This window comes from Caretta caretta, chromosome 18, assembly GCF_965140235.1.
Source record: "Caretta caretta isolate rCarCar2 chromosome 18, rCarCar1.hap1, whole genome shotgun sequence".
In the NCBI taxonomy this organism is placed as follows: domain Eukaryota; kingdom Metazoa; phylum Chordata; order Testudines; family Cheloniidae; genus Caretta; species Caretta caretta.
The window spans coordinates 1,117,237-1,139,209 of NC_134223.1; the positions used below are offsets into that span (position 1 = coordinate 1,117,237).

Consider the following 21,973-nt stretch of genomic DNA (forward strand, 5'->3'; position numbering starts at 1 on the left):
AGGGGGGTCTCTGGGCTGGAGAGAGGGGGCAGGCAGAGCCCCCCTGGATGCAGGGAGATTTGGATGTGCTGTGCTGAGGGAGGCCAGGCCTGAGGGTCCTGAGAGTTTCCTGGGCTGTGTTCAACACTCAATAAACCTCCTGTTTTATGCTGGCTGAGAGTCACTCTGGTCTAGAGAACAGGGTGGCATCGTCCCCTTCAGGGCGTGGAGGGCCCAGGGGTCCAGGGCGAGACCCAGCACCTCCTGGTACTTCCCCAGACACAGAGCACTGAGACCCAGCACCCCCGTAACCCACTCACCAAGACACCCCTTGTGACGCAGCAGGGAGGGGGGAGCGTGCCCTGGGGATGGGAGACCTGAGAGCCTGTCCCCTGAGCCAGGACGGGGAGGGGGAGGTGACACCTCTGCCCGGGAATGTGAACAGAGGCTGCAGGAGGGAGCCTGCTGGGGGGGTTTAGTTTCAGTTTGGTGCTGGGGGGTGGAACGCAGGGAACCCCAGGGCTGGGGTCTAAGCTCCCTGCCCCCCAGAAGGACTTGACTGAGGGGTCCTGGTTGTACCCACAAGCTCTGTTTCAGACTGTGTTCCTATTGTCCAATAAACCTTCTGTTTTACTGGCTGGCTGAGAGTCACAGTGAATTCCAGGAAGAGGGGTGCAGGCCTCAGACTCCCCCACACTCCATGACACCCCTACACTGGGCTGTTAGACTGAGCACCCCCTTACACTCCCACCCCAAGACACAGGGCAGTGAGACCCAACACCCATCATGTACCCCCTCAAAACACGGGGCAGTGAAACCCAGAACCTCTCCTGTACCCTTCCAAGACACAGGGCAGTGAGACCAAGCACCTGCCCTGCACCTCCCAACCCCGAGAAATGAGGCAGTGAGACCCAGCATCCCCGTATGCCCCCCAGAGATACAGGACAGTGAGACACAACACCCTCCTGTACCCCTACCCGAGACACAGGGCAGTGAGACCCAGCACCCCCGTATACCCCCCAGAGACACAGGGCAGTAAGATCCAGAACCTCCCCTGTACCCCACCCCCCGAGACACAGGGCAGTCAATGAAGCACCCCCCTAAACTCCCCTCCAAGACACAGAGCAGTGAGAACCACACACCCCCTACCTCCCCGAGAAACAGGGCAGTGAGACCTAGCACCCGCCATACCCCCCTGAGACATGGGGCAGCAGACCCAGCACCCCCCACTACCCTCCCTCCGAGACACAGGGCAGTCAGACCTAGCACCCGTAAACTCCCCCTCCAAGACACAGGACAGTGAGACCCAGCATCTCCCCTGTACCCCCCCCCACGAGACACAGGGCAGTCACATGCAACACCCCCCTAAACTCCCCCTCCAAGACACAGAGTAGTGTGGACCAGCACCCCCCATACCTCTCCGAGACACAGGGCAGTGAGACGCAGCACCCGCCCTGTACCCTCCCCCCGAGACACAGGGCAGTCAGACCCTGCACCCCCTTGATCCCCCCAAAGACGCAGGGCAGTGAGACCCAGCACCTGCTCTGCACCCCTCGAAGACACAGGATAATCAGACCCAGCACCCGCCCTGTGCCCGCCCCGCCCCCGCGAGACATGGGGCAGTGAGACCCAGCATCCGCTCTGTAAACCTCAAAGACACAGGGCAGTGAGACCCAGCACCAGCCGTACCTGCTCCCAAGACACAGGGCAGTGAGACCCAGCACCCGCTCTGTACCCCTCCAAGACACAAGGCAGTCAGACCAGCACCTCCCTAAAGCCCTCCCCCCCGAGACACGGGGCAGTGAGACCCAACACCCACCATATACCCCCTCGAAACACAGGGCAGTCAAACCCAGCACCTCTCCTGTACCCCTCCAAGACACAGGGCAGTGAGACCAAGCACCCGCTCTGTACCCCTCCAAGACAGAGGACAGTCAGACCCAGCACCTCCCTAAACTTCACGCCCCCGAGACAATGAGCAGTGAGACCCAGCAACCCCCTGCGCCTTCCCTCAAGACATAGGGCAGTGAGACCCAGAACCGCTCCCCAGCACCCCTCCGAGACACAGGGCAGTGAGATGGGATGGGATGGGAACCTGGGAGGCAGTGACCATGAGAAGGTCGAGTTCAGGATCCTGACACAGGGAAGAAAGGAGAGCAGCAGAATACGGACCCTGGACTTCAGAAAAGCAGACTGTGACTCCCTCAGGGAACTGATGGGCAGGATCCCCGGGAGAATAACATGAGGGGGAAAGGAGTCCAGGAGAGCTGGCTGTATTTTAAAGAATCCTTATTGAGGTTACAGGAACAAACCATCCCGAAGTGTAGAAAGAATTGTAAATATGGCAGGCAACCAGCTTGGCTTAACAGTGAAATCCTTGCTGATCTCAACACAAAAAAGAAGCTTACAAGAAGTGGAAGACTGGACAAATGACCAGGGAAGAGTATAAAAATATTTCTCAGGCATGCAGGAGTGAAATCAGGAAGGCCAAATCACACCTGGAGTTGCAGCTAGCAAGAGATGTTAAGAGTAACAAGAAGGGTTTCTTCAGGTATGTTAGCAACAAGAAGAAAGCCAAGGAAAGTGTGGGCCCCTGACTGAATGAGGGAGGCAACCTAGTGCAGGAGGATGTGGAAAAAGCTAAAGTACTCAATGCTTTTTTTGCCTCTGTCTTCATGAACAAGGTCAGCTCCCAGACTGCTGCACTGGGCAGCACAGCATGGGGAGGAGGTGACCAGCCCTCTGAGGAGAAAGAAGTGGTTCGGGACTATTTAGAAAAGCTGGATGAGCACAAGTCCATGGGGCCGGATGCGCTGCATCCGAGAGTGCTAAAGGAACTGGCGGCTGTGATTGCAGAGCCATTGGCCATTATCTTTGAAAACTCTTGGCGATCAGGGAAGGTCCCGGATGACTGGAAAAAGGCTAATGTAGTCCCCATCTTTAAAAAAGGGAAGAAGGAGGATCCTGGGAACTGCAGGCCAGTCAGCCTCACCTCAGTCCCTGGAAAAATCATAGAGCAGGTCCTCAAGGAATCAATTCTGAAGCACTCAGAGGAGAGGAAAGTGATCAGGAACAGTCAGCATGGATTTCCCAAGGGCAAGTCATGCCTGACTAATCTAACTGCCTCTATGACGAGATAACTGGCTCTGTGGATGAGGGGAAAGCGGTGGACGTGTTATTCCTTGACTTTAGCAAAACTTTTGATACGGTCTCCCACAGTATTCTTGCCAGCAAGTTAAAGAAGTATGGGCTGGATGAATGGACTATAAGGTGGTAGAAAGTTGGCTAGATTGTTGGGCTCAACGGGTAGTGATCAATGGCTCCATGTCTAGTTGGCAGCCGCTATCAAGTGGAGTGCCCCAAGGGTCGGTCCTCAGGCCAGTTTTGTTCAATATCTTCATTAATGATCTGGAGGATGGCGTGGATTGCACCCTCAGCAAGTTTGCAGATGACACTAAACTGGGAGGAGAGGTAGATACGCTGGAGGGTAGGGATAGGATACAGAGTGACCTAGACAAATTGGAGCATTGGGCCAAAAGAAATCTGATGAGGTTCAACAAGGACAAGTGCAGAGTCCTGCACTTAGGACGGAAGAATCCCATGCACAGCTACAGACTAGGGCCCGAATGGCTCGGCAGCAGTTCTGCAGAAAAGGACCTAGGGGTTACGGTGGACGAGAAGCTGGATATGAGTCAACAGTGTGCCCTTGTTGCCAAAAAGGCCAATGGCATTTTGGGATGTATATGTAGGGGCATTGCCAGCAGATGGAGGAACGTGATCGTTCCCCTCTATTCGACATTGGTGAGGCCTCATCTGCAGTACTGTGTCCAGTTTTGGGCCCCACACTACAAGAAGGATGTGGAAAAATTGGAAAGCATTCAGCGGAGGGCAACAAAAATGATTATGGGACACATGACTTATGAGGAGAGGCTGAAGGAACTGGGATTGTTTAGTCTGCAGAAGAGAAGAATGAGGGGGGATTTGATAGCTGCTTTCAGCTACCTGAAAGGGGGTTCCAAAGAGGATGGCTCTAGACTGTTCTCAGTGGTAGCTGGTGACAGAACAAGGAGTAATGGTCTCAAGTTGCAGTGTGGGAGGTTTAGGTTGGATATTAGGAAAAACTTTTTCACTAGGAGGGTGGTGAAACACTGGAATGCGTTACCTTGGGAGGTGGTGGAATCTCCTTCCTTAGAAGTTTTTAAGGTCAGGCTTGACAAAGCCCTGGCTGGGATGATTTAGTTGGGGATTGGTCCTGCTTTGAGCAGGGGGTTGGAGTAGATGACCTCCTGAGGTCCCTTCCAACCCTGATATTCTATGATTCTATGATCCAGCAAACCACATGCACCCCCCCGAGATTCAGCACTCCCCTATGTACCCCAGATACACTGGGCTGTGAGACCCAGCACGCCCCCTGCATCCCACCGAGACCCAGGGCAATGACACCCAGCACCCCTCCGAGACACAGGGAAGTCAGACCCGGCAACTCCCGTGCATCACCCCAAGACCCAGCACCCCTCTATGGCCCCCCAACACACAGGGCAGTCAGACCCAGCACCCCACCGAGATATGGCAGTGAGACACAGCACCCCCTCCGGTACCTCCCAGACAGAGGGCACTGGGACCCAGCACCCCCCTTAGCCACCCCTGAAGACACCCCCTACACCCTCCGAGACACTAGGCTGTGAGACCCAGAACCCCTCCTTTACCCCACAAGACACAGGGCAGTGAGACCCAGCATCCTCCCTGTACTCCCATGAGACGCAGGGCAGTGAGACCCAGCACCCACTCTGTACCCCTCCAAGACACAGGGCAGTCAGACCCAGCACCCTCCGTATCCCCATGGGACACAGGGCAGTGAGACCAACCACCCCCCCGTACCCTCTGAGACACAGGGCAGGGAGACCAAGTACCCCCCGCCCCCCCGCACCATCCCAAAACACAAGGCAGTGAGACCAGGCACCCCTCTGAGACTCAGGGCAGTCAGACCCAGCACGCCCCTAAACCACTCCCCGAGACACAGGGCAGTCCAACCCAGCAACTCCTGTGCAACCCCCCGAGACCCAGTACCCTCCTAGGGCCCCCCAACACACAGGGCAGTCAGACCAAACACCCCCTCTGCATCCCTCTGAGATATGGCAGTGAGACCCAGCACCCCCCGGTACCCCCCAGACACAGGGCACTGAGACCCAGTACCCCCCTAACCCACTCACCAAGACACCCCCTACACTGGGCTGTTAGACCTAGCAACCCCCTACACCCCCACCCCAAGACATAGGGCAGTGAGACCCAGCACTCCCCTGCATCCCCCTGAGATATAGCAGTGACACCCAGTACCCCCCCGTACCCCTGCAAGACACAGGACAGTCTGATCCAGCAACCCACATGTACCCCCCCCCGAGACGCAGCACGCCCCTATGGCCCCCAGATACACTGGGCTGTGAGACCCAGCACCCCCCCGTATCCCTCCAAGAGACAGGGCAGTCAGACCCAGCACCCTCCCTGTGTCCCCGCACCCCGAGACACAGGGCAGTGAGACCCAGCACCCCCCTGTGCCTCCCCCTAAGACACAAGGCAGTCAGACCCAGCACCCCATTAACCCGGCCCCCGAGACACAGGGCAGTGACACCCAGCACCCTGCAACATGTCCCACCCTCTCCCTCACCCACCCTTGGAGAGACAGGGCAGTCAGACCCCTCATTGGCTGCCCCTGGACAAGTCTCTTTTCTGTGTCCCGCTCATGGGTGCCCAGAGCCCTGCAGTGGGGCTGCGTCCGGACCACCCTTTGATGGGCATTTTCAGAGCAGAGCAAATGAGTGCAGATCAAATGGAAAGGACCCTCTGCCCCCTGGCCCAACGCCTCTGTGTGGGAAATGCTCCACCCCCCTAAATATTGCCCACGTGTATATTGCTCTCTGCCCACAGCCCATTAGGCTCCCTGGGAATCCCAGCCCTGGGCTAAGGAGGAACTGACCTGTTCTTCATGGTGGGCATCTCTGGAGAGCTCTGGTTGGACGAGTTCTCCGACTTGGGCTCCTGGGACATGTGGCCGCTGTCAGGTGTCTTCTGGGGGCCTGCTGTGCTCTCCCTGTGAGAGGCACCGGGGACATACTTGGGCCAGGGCAGGAGAGCCATGCTAGCTGCTGGGCAGCTCTCATCTCCAGCTGCCCTCCCAGGGGGCACCAAGATCTTCCAGCCCATAGCACGGCAGGGCTGGATTGGTGACTGGTGTCCCTGTCCTCACGCCTGGTCTCCCCTGGGCTCAGTGCCAGCCGCGATGCAGCACAAACCCCCGGTGTGGCCAGGCTGGCCTGGGCCTGGCAGTGCGGGAGCTCCCGCTGCTTGGTGGCATCCCCACTCCCCTCGGGGTCTAATCCAGGCTGAATTCCAGGTGAATTCCAGGCAGCTGCCCTCAGGGGGAGAGCACATGCCCAGGGGCCAGGCGTGTCTGCTGGGAGCAGCCTTGGAGAGACGGAGCCGCACAGCGAGGTGCCACAGTGGAGGCTCTCTGTGCTCACTGGGGCAGCCCCTCCCTCCTCCTCCCCATCACCGCTTGGGGCTCTGCTTCCCTGCCCCCGCTGTGCCCTGTCACCCAGCAGGCTGCCTCCCATTGGCACGGGGGCAGCACCACGGGGCTGGGGCAGGGCAGGCAGGAAGGACCCAGCTGTCTCTGCCTGGGGGTGGGGGGTGAATGGAGCTGGTCCTCCCTCTTGCAGGTCTTGGCGCCCCTGCTCCTCCCCTGGCATGGCTTCACCCACCTTTTCTCCTGCACCTCCTGGATGTTCTCGATGCCGATGGCGCTGCTCCGCCTGGGGCTGAAGGGCCCTGATTTCTTCCGGGTTGGGCTCTTCCCAGGAACAATCAGCGACTGGAAAAGGTTTGATCCCATCAGCCAGACAGTCCTGGGAAGCCCACAGGGGCCCAAGCTGGGGTGGGTTGGACTTGGACCAAGGGCAAAACCAAACTGGAGCTGGAGCCAACCCAGCAAAGGGCAGGCGCCCCCATCCCGAGGGCTGGTCCCCCAACAGCATTCGCCAGGGCACCAGAGTCCCCTGCTTAGCCAGGTCCCACGGTTACTGCTCACACACATCTACCACTAGGGAGCCCTGTGGGCCACCAATGCTGGGCATCGGGCTCAGGGCCTCCTCCAGCTGGAGCCCCATCAGAGCGCCAGGGGCTGGGTGGAGAGGAGGAATTCGGCGATGACTCTGCCCCATCACATGGTGCCAGCTGCTAGCCATGGGGCAGAGACCGGGGCTGGGCCGGGCTGATGGGGTCTGGGGGCCTGATGCTGTTGGGGAGTGAGCGTCTGTCAACTGGAGAATGCTCAGCACTGGGGGGCACTGCTGGGGTGCCTGCACCATGCCAGAGGGGCTGGAGGGGCAGCACCTCGCAGACAGCGTGGCCTCTCAGCCGGGCTTCCTGACATGGGGAGAGGTGACCCATGCCGGTGGGGCACTCCAGCACAGCTTGAAGCAGTCACAGCCCTTTGCAAAGCCCTGTGCCCACCTCTGGCACCTTTCACCTGAGGATCTCCAAGCACTGCACAGACTGGAATGAAGCCCTGTGAGGAAGGTACCGTCACCCCTCTTGTACAGGTGGGGAAACTGAGGTACAGTGAGAGGATGTGACAGACAGGAGAGGAACACAGGAGTCTGCACTCCCGTGCTCCTTGCTCTAACCACTGGCTTGCACTGCCTGCCAGCTCAGGCAGGGCCAAGTACGGCGGCTGTGTCCATAGCTGGATCTCTCCTTGGAACCAACGACACTGGCTGGGGGCAGGGCGGGGAGCAGTGGGGGTCAGGCCAGGGGCCAGTCTGGATTGACCCCAGTTATGCAGATCAGAGTGCAATGAGCAGAGGGGCTAGCCCAGCTGGGGACCCAGTAGTGTCAATGTATTAACATTGACACGCCCCCGGCCAAGGTGAAGGGAAGGTGTGGGGCCACATAGGAACAAGCAGGGCTGGACTGCGGGCAGTGAGGGCACCCGCCTCCTGCTGGCTTCTCAGTGGGCAGAGGGCCGTCTGCACTGGGGTTAGCCCAAGCGATCTATGCCAAGAGACTCCTCTGGAGTCAGCTCAGCTCCAGTGAGCTCGGCTTCACTGCAGCATAACTCTCCCCGCCATGGCTGCGCTGGCTGAGCCGGGGGCTTGTCGCATTGCAGGGGGCTGGGCTGGGCCGCTCTGTGAACACCTTCCCCGTGGATAGCAGGAAAACGTGTCTGTCCTTCCAGGCACAGCGGGCATGGTAGGAAGCTCTGGCAGACTGGCACCACTGACCACTAGCTGCATCCTCACTGCGAGCACTTGCGGTAGCAGCTGATGAGTGATGCTCACTCAAGTTGTAGTCTGTACCCACCGGGTCAGCCACGGCACGGCGTGTATGGAGGGAGAGGGAGGAGTGTGACGGAGTGGGAAAGTTCTTAATGTTTTCTCTGAATACTGGATGGATGCCTCAGTTTCCCCTACGCATTTCTTAAGTATCTAGGGGTGGCGGGATAAGGGTGTGTGATTGTTGCAGAGCCTTAGAGGGCCAGTGTGATGGTGTCTGCACAGAGAATGGCCGACACCCTGTCTCCTGGCAACTGATGGCCTGGGCCCACCCCTGCAAAGGGGCCAACTGAAGGTGTTGGAGAACGAAGAGATCAGGTGGCCTCCTGGCCTGGGAAAGGGACAAAGGCCAGGGGAGGGGCTGGAGAGTTTCAGTTTGGAGCTGGCTGGGAAAAGGGAGGGAGACCCAGACCTGGGGTCTGGGCTCTGGGCTCCCTACCCCCATGATGGACCTGGCTGAGGGGTCCTGTTCTCTGCACCTACAAGCTCTGTTTTAGACCATGTTCCTGTCATCTAATAAACCTTCCATTTTACTGGCTGGCTGAGAGTCACGGCTGAGTGAGGAGTTGGGGTGCAGGGCCCTCTGGCTTCCCCAGGAGCCCTGCCTGTGTGGACTCGCTGTGGGAAGTGCACGATGGGGTAGAGGAGGCTGAATGCTCCGAAGTCAGACCCAGGAAGGTGGAAGCTGTGGAAGCTTCTTGCCCTGCAGACAGGCTGCTCCCAGAGAGGAGGCTCCCCCAGAGTCCTGACTGGCTTTGTAGGGAATAGTTCCAGAGCATCGCCCGGGGACTCCGGGACAAGGGGCAAGGCTGGTGAGAACACGAGTTCACTCTGCAGTGAGGCCAGGCCCGGGCAGAGGGCTGGAGGGGGAATTGCTCCACTTTGCCAGGCCTGAGGAGAGGAAAGGCCCTGAGCTGTGAGGAAGGGAGGCAGCTGCAAGGGCTGGACACTGCAAGGCGTGGAAGGCGGCATGACCAAGGGTCTTTGGGGTGCCAATACCCAGGCAGGGGTGAAGGCAGCAGGTGCCATGGAGGCTGACACGCCTCTCTCCCTACCCAATGCCCCGAACTGCCCAGCCGGGATGCCCTTCATGCTGGGATGGCAGCCAGGCCCAGCCAGCCAACATCCCCACCACGGCCCAGCTACCCCATCGCATGTACAGGGCTGGCTCCAGAGAGGAGAGGGGTGCAGGGAGGGGAGGGAGGGAGAGAGAGAGAGAGAGAGAGAGACATCAACCTCTTCTATGGTTCCTATCCCTATGGCGCTGCCTCGACGTCCGCACCTACTTGGCGCTTTTCCAGGGACAAGCAATGACTGGTAAGCAGACAGAGGAGAGAAGCAGAGCAGGGTGGGGGGAGAAGAGAGGGGGGAGAAAAAGAGAAGAGAGTCATGCAAAAAAAATGGCTTGACCATCATAACAAAGGGCTCGTTAACAGCACCCCGTAGCTGCCCGTCGCTGGATGCGCATGTGGGTGTCATGGAGGGCTATGCGGGGAGACACTGTACCTGTGGTGGGGATCCCCACTGAGCAGCTACTGGCGCTGGATGGTGGATTTGGAGTTGGCAGCTCTCATGGGAAGGTCTGGGGCGAGCTGTGGGACTTGCACAGTGGGGAGAGAGGAGGGTGGGTGGGGAGCAGCTGGGAAAGGGGGCAGAGCTGCGGGACACAGCAGAAAGGGGGCTAGCTCAAGGCAACTTTTGCAGACAAAAGCAAATTCCTCCTTGGACCCCGCCCCGGGCAGGTCAATCTCTCACAATTGGGGAAACAAAGGCACAGAGGGGGCCATGGTTTGCCTAAGACTACACCACAAGTCAGTGTCTGAGCCAGGGATAGAACCCCAGACTGCTGGCACCTCTCCTTCCCTGAGGCCCAGCCAACGATCCCTGGGCACCAGGGGGCTCAGCTCCTGCTGTCCATGGCTTCCCGTAGGAATAGGGTGACCAGATGTCCTGATTTTATAGGGACAGTCCTGATATTTGGTGCTTTTTCTTATATAGGCACCGATTACCCCCCACTCCCGTCCCGATTTTTCACATTTGCCATCTGGTCACACTATGTAGGAGCAGGAGCCCGTGCTGGGGGACTGGCCATTGCCACGCTCAACACAGCCATGGAGCCCGGCGTTCCAGAGCAGTAACATCAGCAGGCAAATTATCCACCCTGAGGGCGGCCCAGTCTCCTTCCCCGCCAAACTCTGAGGCCTAGATCCTCCTTCGGAGGCACATGCACGTTTAATGCAAACAAGCCCTCTTTTGCCCAGCGCGCCCAGTAGCTGGCACGTCCCTTGCATCCCTCAGACGTTGTCTGGCTGCTGCCCTCACCGATCTGAGCCAGGGCCACCACTGGACAAGGGGGTAGCCACACAGGAGGGCAGGAAGCTGGGTGCTGGATTGTAAACTGAGCTGGAGTGCAGTTCAGCGGCATGGCCACACGATGACGCCAGCACCTAAGAGCTTGGCAGCGGGCTGGTTCTGAGGACTGGGTGAACTCACCCACATCTTGAAGCTAGTGCTTCCTCTTCCTGCTCCCAGAGGGGATTGCCACCGGTGCTTTGCCCTTCCTAGCCCCTTCCCTCCGGGATCTCCATGCACTTTGCAGGCATCAATTAATATGCCTCACAGCCCCCACTCTCTCCCTGGAACAGATGGGGAAACTGAGGCACAGAGCAAGGCTATGACTCACCCCACGTCACAGAGCCAGTCAGTGACAGAGCTGGGCAAGGAACCTAGGAGTCCTGACTCCCAGCGAAGCCTGTGGCAGACCTTCCACTGGTTTCACTGGGGCAGGGCAGTGCCGCTGCAGGGATGGCAGAGCCATGGGACCCATATGGGCCCACCCCTTCCCTGCACCCACTCCATGAAGACACTGCTGCAAACAGCAATGTTTCCATGGAAATAAAGGGCTGGTCCTGGTCCCTAAGGTCGGAGTCCAAGGAGACCTCCCACCAAGGCCTCCCAGCCCCACCCTACCTCCAGCACACACAGGAATTCGCAGCCTGCTCCTTTGATTTAAATGGCAGCTACATTTCTACGCAAATGAAGTGCAGCCCCTGGGCTCTCGGTGGGTTGCCAAGGCAGTCCTGGGTTACACATAGCCTTGGCCTGTTGGAAGAGGTCAGGGCTGCCCCTCCCTTGGACCTGCTTCCTGCCTCCAGGTCTCTGTTGGCCAGCCACCAGCTAGGCAGTAATGCAATGACCAAAGATCCTCCTGGCACCTCCCTGGGAATGCTGCGAGGCAGGATCCCACTGCCCCCACGAGCTCTGCATGGGAACCATCCCCCAGTGCCCCTCCTGCAATGAGAGAGGGGCTGGACAAGGCCCCCCTCTGTGATGCTGGAGCTCTGGCTGCATCGAAGGGAAGGGGGAAAGGACAGGTGTGGTTGTATGGCTGTGGGGGCACAGAAGGGAACAGGTGGGAGACGGGGGTTCAGAGGGGACTGGGTGGGGGCTGGGACAGAGGAATGGGGGGTTTCACTGTGACAGTCACTCATGTGCCGAGAGAAGGACCCCAGGGCCCACACGTTTTCCCATCCTCAGCGAGTCCGGGCTCCGTGCTGCCTGATGCTGCCCTGCAGGAGGCTGAAGGGTCTGGGGGCAGGCTGGGGGGCCCAGCACTGAATAGGGAGGAGTGGGGTGGGGAAGGCAGGGGCAGCAGGGCTGAGGCAGAATTAAAGCCAGGCACAAGGAGAGGAAATGGGAGGCCCATGGCAGTGAAGTGAGCAGGGGGGCCCACAAGGAAGAGGGGGAGAGAGATGCGGGGAGGAGGGATGGGGTGGGTCAGGTGGAGCTGGGATGGAGCACAGAGCAGGGAGTGGGGGCAGGTTGGGGGCAGGGCTCTGAACAGGGGGTGTGGTCAGGGCTCACAGCAAGAGGTGGGTCCAGAGTAGAGGCGGGGTCAGATGCACAGGGCTTGGAGCAGGGGGTGGGGCTAAGAGCAGGGGTGGGGCTCAGAGCGGGGGTGTGGCTAGGGGCAGGAAGGGGTCAGAGAGGCGGGGCTCAGTGCGGGGGTGGGGCTCAGGCAGGATGGGGTCACACAGGCGGGGCTCAGAGTGGGGGTGGGGTTCGGGGGAAGGATGGGGTCAGACAGGCGGGGCTCAGAGTGGGGGTGGGGCTCAGAGCGGGGGTGGGGCTTGGGGCAGGATGGGGTCACACAGGCGGGGCTCAGAGCGGGGCTGGGGCTTGGGGCAGGATGGGGTCACACAGGCGGGGCTCAGAGCGGGGCTGGGGCTTGGGGCAGGATGGGGTCAGAGAGGCAGGGCTCAGAGCGGGGGTGGGGCTCAGGGCAGGAAGGGGTCACACAGGCGGGTCTCAGAGCGGGGGTGGGGCTCAGGGCAGGATGGGGTCAGACAGGCGGGTCTCAGAGCGGGGGTGGGGCTCAGGGCAGGATGGGGTCAGACAGGCGGGGCTCAGAGCGGGGGTGGGGCTTGGGGCAGGAAGGGGTCAGAGAGGCGGGGCTCAGAGCGGGGGTGGGGCTCGGGGCAGGATGGGGTCAGACAGGCGGGGCTCAGAGCGGGGGTGGGGCTCGGGGCAGGAAGGGGTCAGAGAGGCGGGGCTCAGAGCGGGGGTGGGGCTCGGGGCAGGAAGGGGTCAGACAGGCGGGGCTGAGAGCGGGGGTGGGGCTCGGGGCAGGAAGGGGTCAGACAGGCGGGGCTCAGAGCGGGGGTGGGGCTCAGGGCAGGAGGGGGTCAGACAGGCGGGGCTCAGAGCGGGGGTGTGGCTCAGGGCAGGATGGGGTCAGAGAGGCGGGGCTCAGAGCGGGGGTGGGGCTCAGGGCAGGAGGGGGTCAGACAGGCGGGGCTCGGGGCAGGGGTGGGGCTCGGGGCAGGGGTGGGGCTTGGGGCAGGAAGGGGTCACACAGGCGGGGCTCAGAGCGGGGGTGGGGCTCAGGGCAGGAGGGGGTCACACAGGCGGGGCTCAGAGCGGGGGTGGGGCTCAGGGCAGGATGGGGTCAGAGAGGCGGGGCTCAGAGCGGGGGTGGGGCTCAGGGCAGGAGGGGGTCACACAGGCGGGGCTCGGGGCAGGGGTGGGGCTCAGGGCAGGAGGGGGTCACACAGGCGGGGCTCAGAGCGGGGGTGGGGCTCGGGGCAGGAGGGGTCACACAGGCGGGGCTCAGAGCGGGGGTGGGGCTCGGGGCAGGAGGGGTCACACAGGCGGGGCTCAGAGCAGGGGTGGGGCTCGGGGCAGGAGGGGTCACACAGGCGGGGCTCAGAGCGGAGGCGGGGCTCGGGGCAGGATGGGGTCAGAGAGGCGGGGCTCAGAGCGGGGGTGGGGCTCGGGGCAGGAAGGGGTCAGAGAGGCGGGGCTCAGAGCGGGGGTGGGGCTCGGGGCAGGAGGGGGTCACACAGGCGGGGCTCAGAGCGGGGGTGGGGCTCGGGGCAGGAAGGGGTCAGAGAGGCGGGGCTCAGAGCGGGGGTGGGGCTCGGGGCAGGAGGGGTCACACAGGCGGGGCTCAGAGCGGGGGCGGGGCTCGGGGCAGGAGGGGGTCAGACAGGCGGGGCTCAGAGCGGGGGCGGGGCTCGGGGCAGGAGGGGTCACACAGGCGGGGCTCAGAGCGGGGGCGGGGCTCGGGGCAGGAGGGGTCACACAGGCGGGGCTCAGAGCGGGGGTGGGGCTCGGGGCAGGATGGGGTCAGACAGGCGGGGCTCAGAGCGGGGGTGGGGCTCGGGGCAGGAAGGGGTCAGAGAGGCGGGGCTCAGAGCGGGGGTGGGGCTCGGGGCAGGAAGGGGTCAGAGAGGCGGGGCTCAGAGCGGGGGTGGGGCTCGGGGCAGGAGGGGGTCACACAGGCGGGGCTCAGAGCGGGGGTGTGGCTCGGGGCAGGAAGGGGTCAGAGAGGCGGGGCTCAGAGCGGGGGTGGGGCTCGGGGCAGGAGGGGTCACACAGGCGGGGCTCAGAGCGGGGGTGGGGCTCGGGGCAGGAGGGGTCACACAGGCGGGGCTCAGAGCGGGGGTGGGGCTCGGGGCAGGAGGGGGTCAGAGAGGCGGGGCTCAGAGCGGGGGTGGGGCTCGGGGCAGGAGGGGGTCAGAGAGGCGGGGCTCAGAGCGGGGGCGGGGCTCGGGGCAGGAGGGGTCACACAGGCGGGGCTCAGAGCGGGGGCGGGGCTCGGGGCAGGAGGGGGTCAGACAGGCGGGGCTCAGAGCGGGGGCGGGGCTCGGGGCAGGAGGGGTCACACAGGCGGGGCTCAGAGCAGAAGCAGGCCCGGCGGGGGTGTGGGGATGGTCACACTCACTGTGCCCGCGGTTTTGGCCATGTCCGGGTTGTTGGGGCCGAAGCTGCCGCTGTGGCTGGTGGACACCGTGTTCTGTTTCTTGCTGCTGAGGCCCATGGCATCCATGGACTGGCTGCGGCTGCGGATCACGCGCTGGAAGGGAATTCAGTCACTGTCACTCGCTGCCTGCCCCACTGCAGCCCTGCACTCAGGGCTGCCAGCCCACAGCTGCCGGCCATCCCTGGGCCCAAGCAGAGAGCTGCAGCAGGCTGGAGGGGAGAGACACTGGGACACGCTCCGGGGAGCAAGGAGGGGGTCGTGGGGAGCAGAGCCTGAGACAAACCCCATCCCCCAACACTGGGCTCCCCTGGACAAATGGCAGTGGGTGGTGGCATGCGCTGGGCCTGTCACCTTGCGCATGGGCTATGCTGGGTGGGACTGGACCATGAGCCAGACCCTGGCAATGGAGAACTCTTGATGCTCCAGAAGAAGGCAAAAGCCCCCTTCCCACTAATGTACGTAGCAAGGGGTGCTCATGGTGGGCCAAGGGGTTCCTGCCTGACCCCTGCAGCAACCAGCTGCTGTCCTATAGCCTGAGAATTGATAACCTGCCGCCAGCCTGCGTGAATGGCTGTGGGATAACCCACTCACTGGATGTGGCCTATGAGCCCAGGCAACTCCACACAGTGACTTCTCTCCTCGAGAACAGTGAGTTCCTAGTCGCTCCCCAGGACCCTCCGACTGTCCCCACTCCCCAAGGTACCCGTCTGCCTGCTGCGCAGGTTGGGCATCTGCAGGAGGGGCAGGTGCCTAGATCTTGGCCCCAGGACACTTTTTTGGACTCTAGAAACCTGCGTGGTTGGGGGACAGCTGAGGCCAACAACCCCAGTAATGATGGCCCCACATGCTGCCCCCGCAGCACAGAGAGCATGAGCAGACTGGAGGGGCATTGCCCAGCTATGGGGGACAGTAAAGCTGCCCACTCCCTGTTGCAGGCTTCCCAGTGCTTGTACCAAGGTCCCAGCCCAGTGCCAGCCCCATCCGAGCAGCTCCTCTTCCCAGCCCCGTCCTAGGGCGCCTGCCTTTCCCCGACACCTCCAGCTGGGCTGGGGCAGGCTGGCAGCAGCTGGCTCAGGGCTGGGACCGGGGCAGGGAGGAGATGGGGGCAGGTGGCACATCCGGCTCCTGGTCTGGGGCTGTAACTAGCAGAAAGGAGCACTGCACACTTCAGTTCACTTGTACGTCGTTGGGGGGATGCTCAGGACTTGGCTGGCACAGCCTGGGACATGTTTCACTTTCCTGTCCCACCAAACAAAGGAACCCACAAGCCAACACGGCTAGTGCTGAGAGCAAGGATTGGCACCAGCAGTCCTGGCTTCCACTCTCAGCTCTGGAAGGGATCATGTCTAGTGCTCAAAACAGGGCACTGGCAGCCAGGACACCCTCCACGCCAGAAGGGAGTAGGGTCTAGGGCAGCCAGGACTCCTGGGTTCTATTCCCAACTCTGCCTCCCTGTGTGACCTTGAACAAGTCACCGAGGCTGGTGTTTTCAAAGCTGTGGTGATCCCCTGGGCACTGGGCACCCAACTCCTTCAGCCCCTTTCAACCACAACCTCCCATGCCCTGACCCCCCTGTGTAGGAGTGACCCCACTGCCCAGAGGGCTGCAATCCTTCTGCTGGGCCTGCCTGGAGGCAGGTGCCATGGCTGAGCCCTCACGAAGGGCTGTTTGCCTGGAGGAGCTTTTGCTGCAGCAGGATGAGACAGGTGGCAGCGTGGGGGGCTGGCTGCCAAGCAGGGCAGGCGGGCGCACTGCCAGACTCCGCCCCAGCTCCAGTGCTGTGCTCCATGGTGAGTGAAGCATGCAAGCACCATGCCGGCGGGGTGCCAGTCCCATGCAAGGGGAAGACTCAGACAGGTGCTTGCCAGCCAGGCTGGGAGGGAGACAGACATGGGGAGGGGGGAGACAATGGGAGTCCTGCTTATTAGTGCCCCCTGCTGGCTAATATGGGGAGCTGCGGATGTGCCTGAGAGTCAAGGGACGACACTACACACCTCACCGCTAGTCTGCAGCCACGTCCCCTCCCCGTCCTTGGCTAGGTCTGTCCCTGTGCCAGGGGTATGCAGGAGATGGTGCAGCACCCATGAACCCACTTAGTGCAGGCTAAGGCCTGTGGGCCAGAGCCAGATTCACCCTCGTCCTCTGTGGATGTAGGGCTTCCCTAAGAGCTGACATTCCCCTTAGGTCCCTGGGGAGCAGCTGGACTCACTTCTCTACCCAACCCGTCCAGGCCAGGTCAGCAGGGCTGGGCAAGTCCATCTGCGCCCCATGCATCACAGCGCTGCTGGGAACTTAGGTGTGCCCCCTGGGCCGGGCGGGTAGGAGCAAGAGTTCCCCGAGGTGAGACCCAGACAGCAAAACTGATGAGCAAACTCAGCACACCGGCCACTCACAGGCAACTCTGCCAGGGGGAGCATTGAGCCCTCTGCAGAGATGGCTGGGCCCCCAGGTCAGCCTGTGATGTTGCACTCCATTTGATTTTATGAAAATATGCTAATGAGTGTCAATATAATATTACTAGAATATGCTCCATACAAAAGGTCTCCTGTAAAGTATCATTACAAAGCTTATAATCTACTGAGTGTGGTCATCCTATTTGTATAAATGTATCACTCTTGTATCTGAAACTAGAAATATGAAATATAACTCTGAGGGCCTATTGTAATTATGCAAAGTGAGGGCCATTAATGGTGGTTTGGAATCCTGATGGCTCCCATCAACTAGGACAATTTGTTGTAAATGGCTGTTTACTTGCTAGCCTTCCTGTGAGTCAGGCCAGGAAGAATGAAGGCTTGGGGTCTCACAGGACATGTGACCATGTCACCTGGTATTGGAATCCATCTTAAACCTGGTGCTTTTTCATTGAGAAGGGGAGTTGGGGACCCAGAGAGACAAAAGATTCCCGCCTTGTGCCAAGGGGGTAGAACAGAACAAGGGGGTGGAACATACAAGGGAGTGGAACAGAACAAAGGAGGGTTCAGTCATGAGAAATCCCCTAGTTACCACCTGAGCTGGAGCTAACAAGAACTGTACCAGGGAAAGGACTGGGCCCAGACTAGGAAGGAGTCCAGTCTGCGAAAGAAGCTTATTGGAACATCTCTGAGGGTGAGATTTTATCTGTAATCAGTTTCTTCATGTATTAGGCTTAGACTTGCGTATTTTGTTTTATTTTGCTTTGAAACTTACTTTGTTATGTCTGTTATTACTTGGAATCACTTAAATCCTACTTTTTATATTTAATAAAATCACTTTTGCTTATTAATTAACCCAGAATAAGTGATTAATACCTGGGGGACCAAACAGCTGTGCCTATCTCTCTCTCAGTGTTATAGAGGGCAGACAATTTATGAGTTTACCCTGTATAAGCTTTATACAGAGTAAAATGGATTTATTTGGGGTTTGGATCCCATTGGGAACTGGGTGTCTGGGTGCTAGAGACAGGAGCACTTCCTAAGCTGTTTTCAGTTAAGTCTGCAGCTTGGGGGATGTGGTTCAGACCTGGATCTGTGTTTGCAGTCTGTCTGGCTCAACAAGGCAGGGTTCTGGAGGCCCAAACGGGCTCAGAGGTAGTCTCAGCACATCAGGTGAGAGTGCCAAGGGGGTTTCTGTGATTGAACCCGTCACACAGCCTACAACAGAATGGCAATCCTCCCCTAGCCCCTTCCATGCAGGGAACCCAGAGGCCAGTCAGCACGCTGTCCCCCTTTGACAGATGGGGGAACTGAGGCAGGGTGGGGGAGTGACTGACCCACAGTCACACGCAGAGCTGGGAATAGAACCCAGGACTCCTGCCTCCCAGCCTCTGCTCTCACCATTGGATTCTACTACATCCCTTTAAGGCAGAGCCCTGCAACTGTGGCGTGTGCACACCTAGGGTGGCACGGAGGAACTTTGGGATGAGCGCAGTGGGGCCCTGGCCAGCCCTCATGGGGGGTGCAGTTGGAGTGCCACGCAGCTCCCCTCCGCCCCCAGGCTCCCAGCTCTGCTCCAGCAACGGCCCCAGCCCCAGCCTCACCCTCAGCCTTCTCCCTCAACTGTGGCCCAGCCATGGCTTCCGCTCCTGGCCCTGGCCCTAGCCCTGCCCCCACATGTGGCTCTGCTCCCAGCCCCAACCTCAGTCCTGCCCCCAGCTTCAGTCTCCGGCCCCGTTCCTGGCCCCAGAACCACCCTCCAGCCTCTGCCCCCGCACCCACCCACCCACTCAGGAGCTGTGGCCCTGCTCCTGGCTCTGGCTCCCAAGGGGGATGTGGGGGGGGTGCAAAGAGGGGTAACAGGGGGCATGACTGAAAAGTTTGGGGACCACTGCTTTAAGGGCTAAAAGTGTGGGTTCCCCCTGCCCTCCAACACATGCAAAGATCTTCTGTCTTCTTCCCAGTGCTCTGAGCTGCTACACAGCTTCCCAGGCCTTGGCAGTCCCTGGCTGGAGAGCTGCACTGCCAGGGACTGTGCCACGCCCCTCTCACCTTGAAGGACTCGAAGAAGCCCCCGCTACCCCCGCTGCCATTCTCCAGCTTGTCCTCGTCCCCGCCCAGGCCCATCATGGACTGGCTGTTAACATGCAGCTCCTCGTACAGCGTCTCCAGCAGAGCTGCCCGCGTGCGTTCCTGTGGCAGGAGGGGCACAGGGGGTGTTAGCGGCATTGGAGGGACGGGCTGGGGGCTCTAGGGATCAGAAAGAAAGGGGGCAGAGGGAACCGAGTACTGCGGGGAAAGAGAACGAGTTGTGATTCTGCCCCTGGCTCCTGCTCGGTGCCCAGCTGTCGGCCCTGGAGAGCGGGGCCATCCCCAGGAGCCTTTGGCACGTGCTGCCCTGCCACAGAACCAGCTCAGTGCCTGTATCCTGGGCCCGGCGTAACAACTGCATGCAAGTATGCAGCGAGGCACGGCCCTGGCCCTGGCCCCAGAGCCGACGACCAAGGGCACCGTCTCGCCACCCTTGCTCCCAGAGCCCTAACGCGGGCTCCGCAGCACATTGGCTCTCACAGGAATGAGGGCTGGTGGATAGACAGGTCGGGCCAGAATGAGACAAGGGGCAATGGGTGAGGGGAGGGCAGGTGCTGGGCATTGCTGGGGGGGCTAGGGAGGATGCCAGCTCAGAATGCAGCCCCGGCATGTGGCTCCTGACCCACCTCCAGCTTGGCAAACTTCTCGGCTTTGTAGCAGGCGTACTCGGCATTGATCAGCTTGGTCAGCAGGAACTCCTGGAAGTCAAGGCCCTGCGGGAGGAGAAACCCCATGTCAGTCTCTGCCTTTCCTTTGGGAATGAGCTTGCCAGGCAGCCAGTATCCGCCAGGGCGACTTGGCAGCGGCTGAGCACCCCCTGGTGGTGGGACTAGCACATAGCAGGAGGAAGCTCCACCCAACTTGGCTCTGGCCTTGGCCCTGCCAGCCCCAGAGTTCCAGGCATTACCGCAATGGGACAGGGCAGTAACCAGCAGACTCTATGGCTGGCTGTCCAGATCCCTGCTCTGAGGCCTCCCTGGGCTCCCTGTCCAGTGAGAGCGGCATTCCCAGCGGAGAGCGTGACTCCCGTAAGCACACAGCCCTGGCCAGCCTGGTCTGGAAGTGCAGGTGGACGAGCTGGCCCCAGGAAGCTCCCTGGAACTGGGAAGTTCAACATGTCCCCTCTGGGCAGGTCAGTGCCTGCCTGGGGCCAACAGCTGGCCCTCCTCGCCTCTCACCTTTCTGAAGACGGCTGGGTCAGGCAGTGGGGGGCCAAAGAAAGGCACGTCATCCCGGGCTGTGACAGACACCTGCAAGACATGGCGCTGTGAGCCCCTCCTCTGCCACGCGCTGCCAGGCCAGTGGGTACGTCTAGACAAGGGAGGGCCCAGATGGGGTGGGCAGCTCGTTCCTTCAGGGCCCCCTGCCTTGCACCACTTACTGGACACTGGGGTGTCTTCATGGCACAGGGGAATCACCCGCCCGACAGCCTGGGCAGGAACGCTGGGGCCTGCTGGTGCCCGGGAGCATCCCTCCGAGAGGTACGCCTGCCCAAGAGCTCACCCTCCCCACCCTGCTAGGCTGTGCTGAGCAGTGTCCTCCAGCACCCTGATGATGGGCCCAGCCCTCTGGCGAGGACTCTTTGCAGCATGTGGTGACAGCAATGCTGCTGTCCCCAGAGCTGCCATCTCCCCAGATCACTGGGACCAGGGGCTCAGCATTGAACCAGGGCCTTCCACTTCAGGTCCACAGAGTGTCCTTGGGTCAGCGTCAGCCTGACTCCGGATTCAAGCACCTCATGCCCAGGCCATGCGCTCTGGACAGGGCTCCCCCTCCTCCAGTGAGCATCCCAGGGGGAGCAGTGATAACACCCATGCTTCATCTCGGGACTCACATGATCATTAGCCCCAAGAGGAAACTGAAGCACAGAGAGACAAAAGGACTGGCTCCATATCACACAGAGTCAGTGGCAGAGCAGGAACAGAACCCAGGAGTCCTGACGACCAGCCCCCTGCTTTCATCCCGAGACCTCACCCCCCGCCCAAAGCCAGGAACAGAACCCCGGAGTCCTGACGACCGGCCCCCTGCTTTCATCCCGAGACCTCACCCCCCGCCCAAAGCCAGGAACAGAACCCAGGAGTCCTGACGACCGGCCCCCTGCTTTCATCCCGAGACCTCACCCCCCGCCCAAAGCCAGGAACAGAACCCAGGAGTCCTGACGACCGGCCCCCTGCTTTCATCCCGAGACCTCACCCCCCGCCCAAAGCCAGGAACAGAACCCAGGAGTCCTGACGACCAGCCCCCTGCTTTCATCCCGAGACCTCACCCCCCGCCCAAAGCCAGGAACAGAACCCAGGAGTCCTGACGACCGGCCCCCTGCTTTCATCCCGAGACCTCACCCCCCGCCCAAAGCCAGGAACAGAACCCAGGAGTCCTGACGACCAGCCCCCTGCTTTCATCCCGAGACCTCACCCCCCGCCCAAAGCCAGGAACAGAACCCAGGAATCCTGACGACCGGCCCCCTGCTTTCATCCCGAGACCTCACCCCCCGCCCAAAGCCAGGAACAGAACCCAGGAGTCCTGACGACCAGCCCCTGTCTCTAACCTCTAGGGACTGTCATTCCCATATTAACAACCTTGTGCCCCATTTCTGAGTTTCATGGATTGCTTCCTGTGACGAAGTGGGACTGTTCTTAATGTTTCCTCTGAATAGTGTGGGGGTGCCTCAGTTTCCCCTAGGCAGTTCTTAAGTATCTAGGGGGTGGGGTAAGGGTGTATGATCATTGCAGAGCCCTAGAGGGCAGGTGTGTGCAGGAGTCTGGACACAGAGAATGGCCGACACCCTGTTTCCTGGCAACTGATGGCCTGGGCCCTTCCCCCCTGCAAGGTGAGAGCTAAAGGGTTGGAGAACAAAGGAATCAGGTGACCTCCTGGCCCGGGAAAGGAACAAAGCCCAGAGG

The 21,973-nt window shown here is 60.8% G+C and overlaps 1 protein-coding gene across 15 annotated transcripts in view; it reads right to left on the reverse strand.

Moving 5' to 3' along the window:
* Positions 1-21,973, reverse strand: part of RAP1GAP (RAP1 GTPase activating protein) — a 226,177-nt gene that overhangs the window by 30,065 nt on the left and 174,139 nt on the right. For 12 of the 15 annotated variants that reach the window (XM_075121050.1, XM_048825425.2, XM_048825426.2 and 9 more), the window contains 7 exons: positions 20,252-20,323; positions 19,700-19,786; positions 19,035-19,175; positions 14,533-14,664; positions 9,543-9,620; positions 6,735-6,844; positions 5,951-6,064 (listed from right to left, as the gene is read on the reverse strand). In XM_075121050.1, coding sequence (XP_074977151.1) covers positions 5,951-6,064; positions 6,735-6,844; positions 9,543-9,620; positions 14,533-14,664; positions 19,035-19,175; positions 19,700-19,786; positions 20,252-20,323 — 734 coding nt within the window. The remainder of the gene's footprint in view (positions 1-5,950; positions 6,065-6,734; positions 6,845-9,542; positions 9,621-14,532; positions 14,665-19,034; positions 19,176-19,699; positions 19,787-20,251; positions 20,324-21,973) is intronic. The other 3 variants (XM_048825431.2, XM_048825422.2, XM_048825429.2) reach the window with 1 other exon arrangement.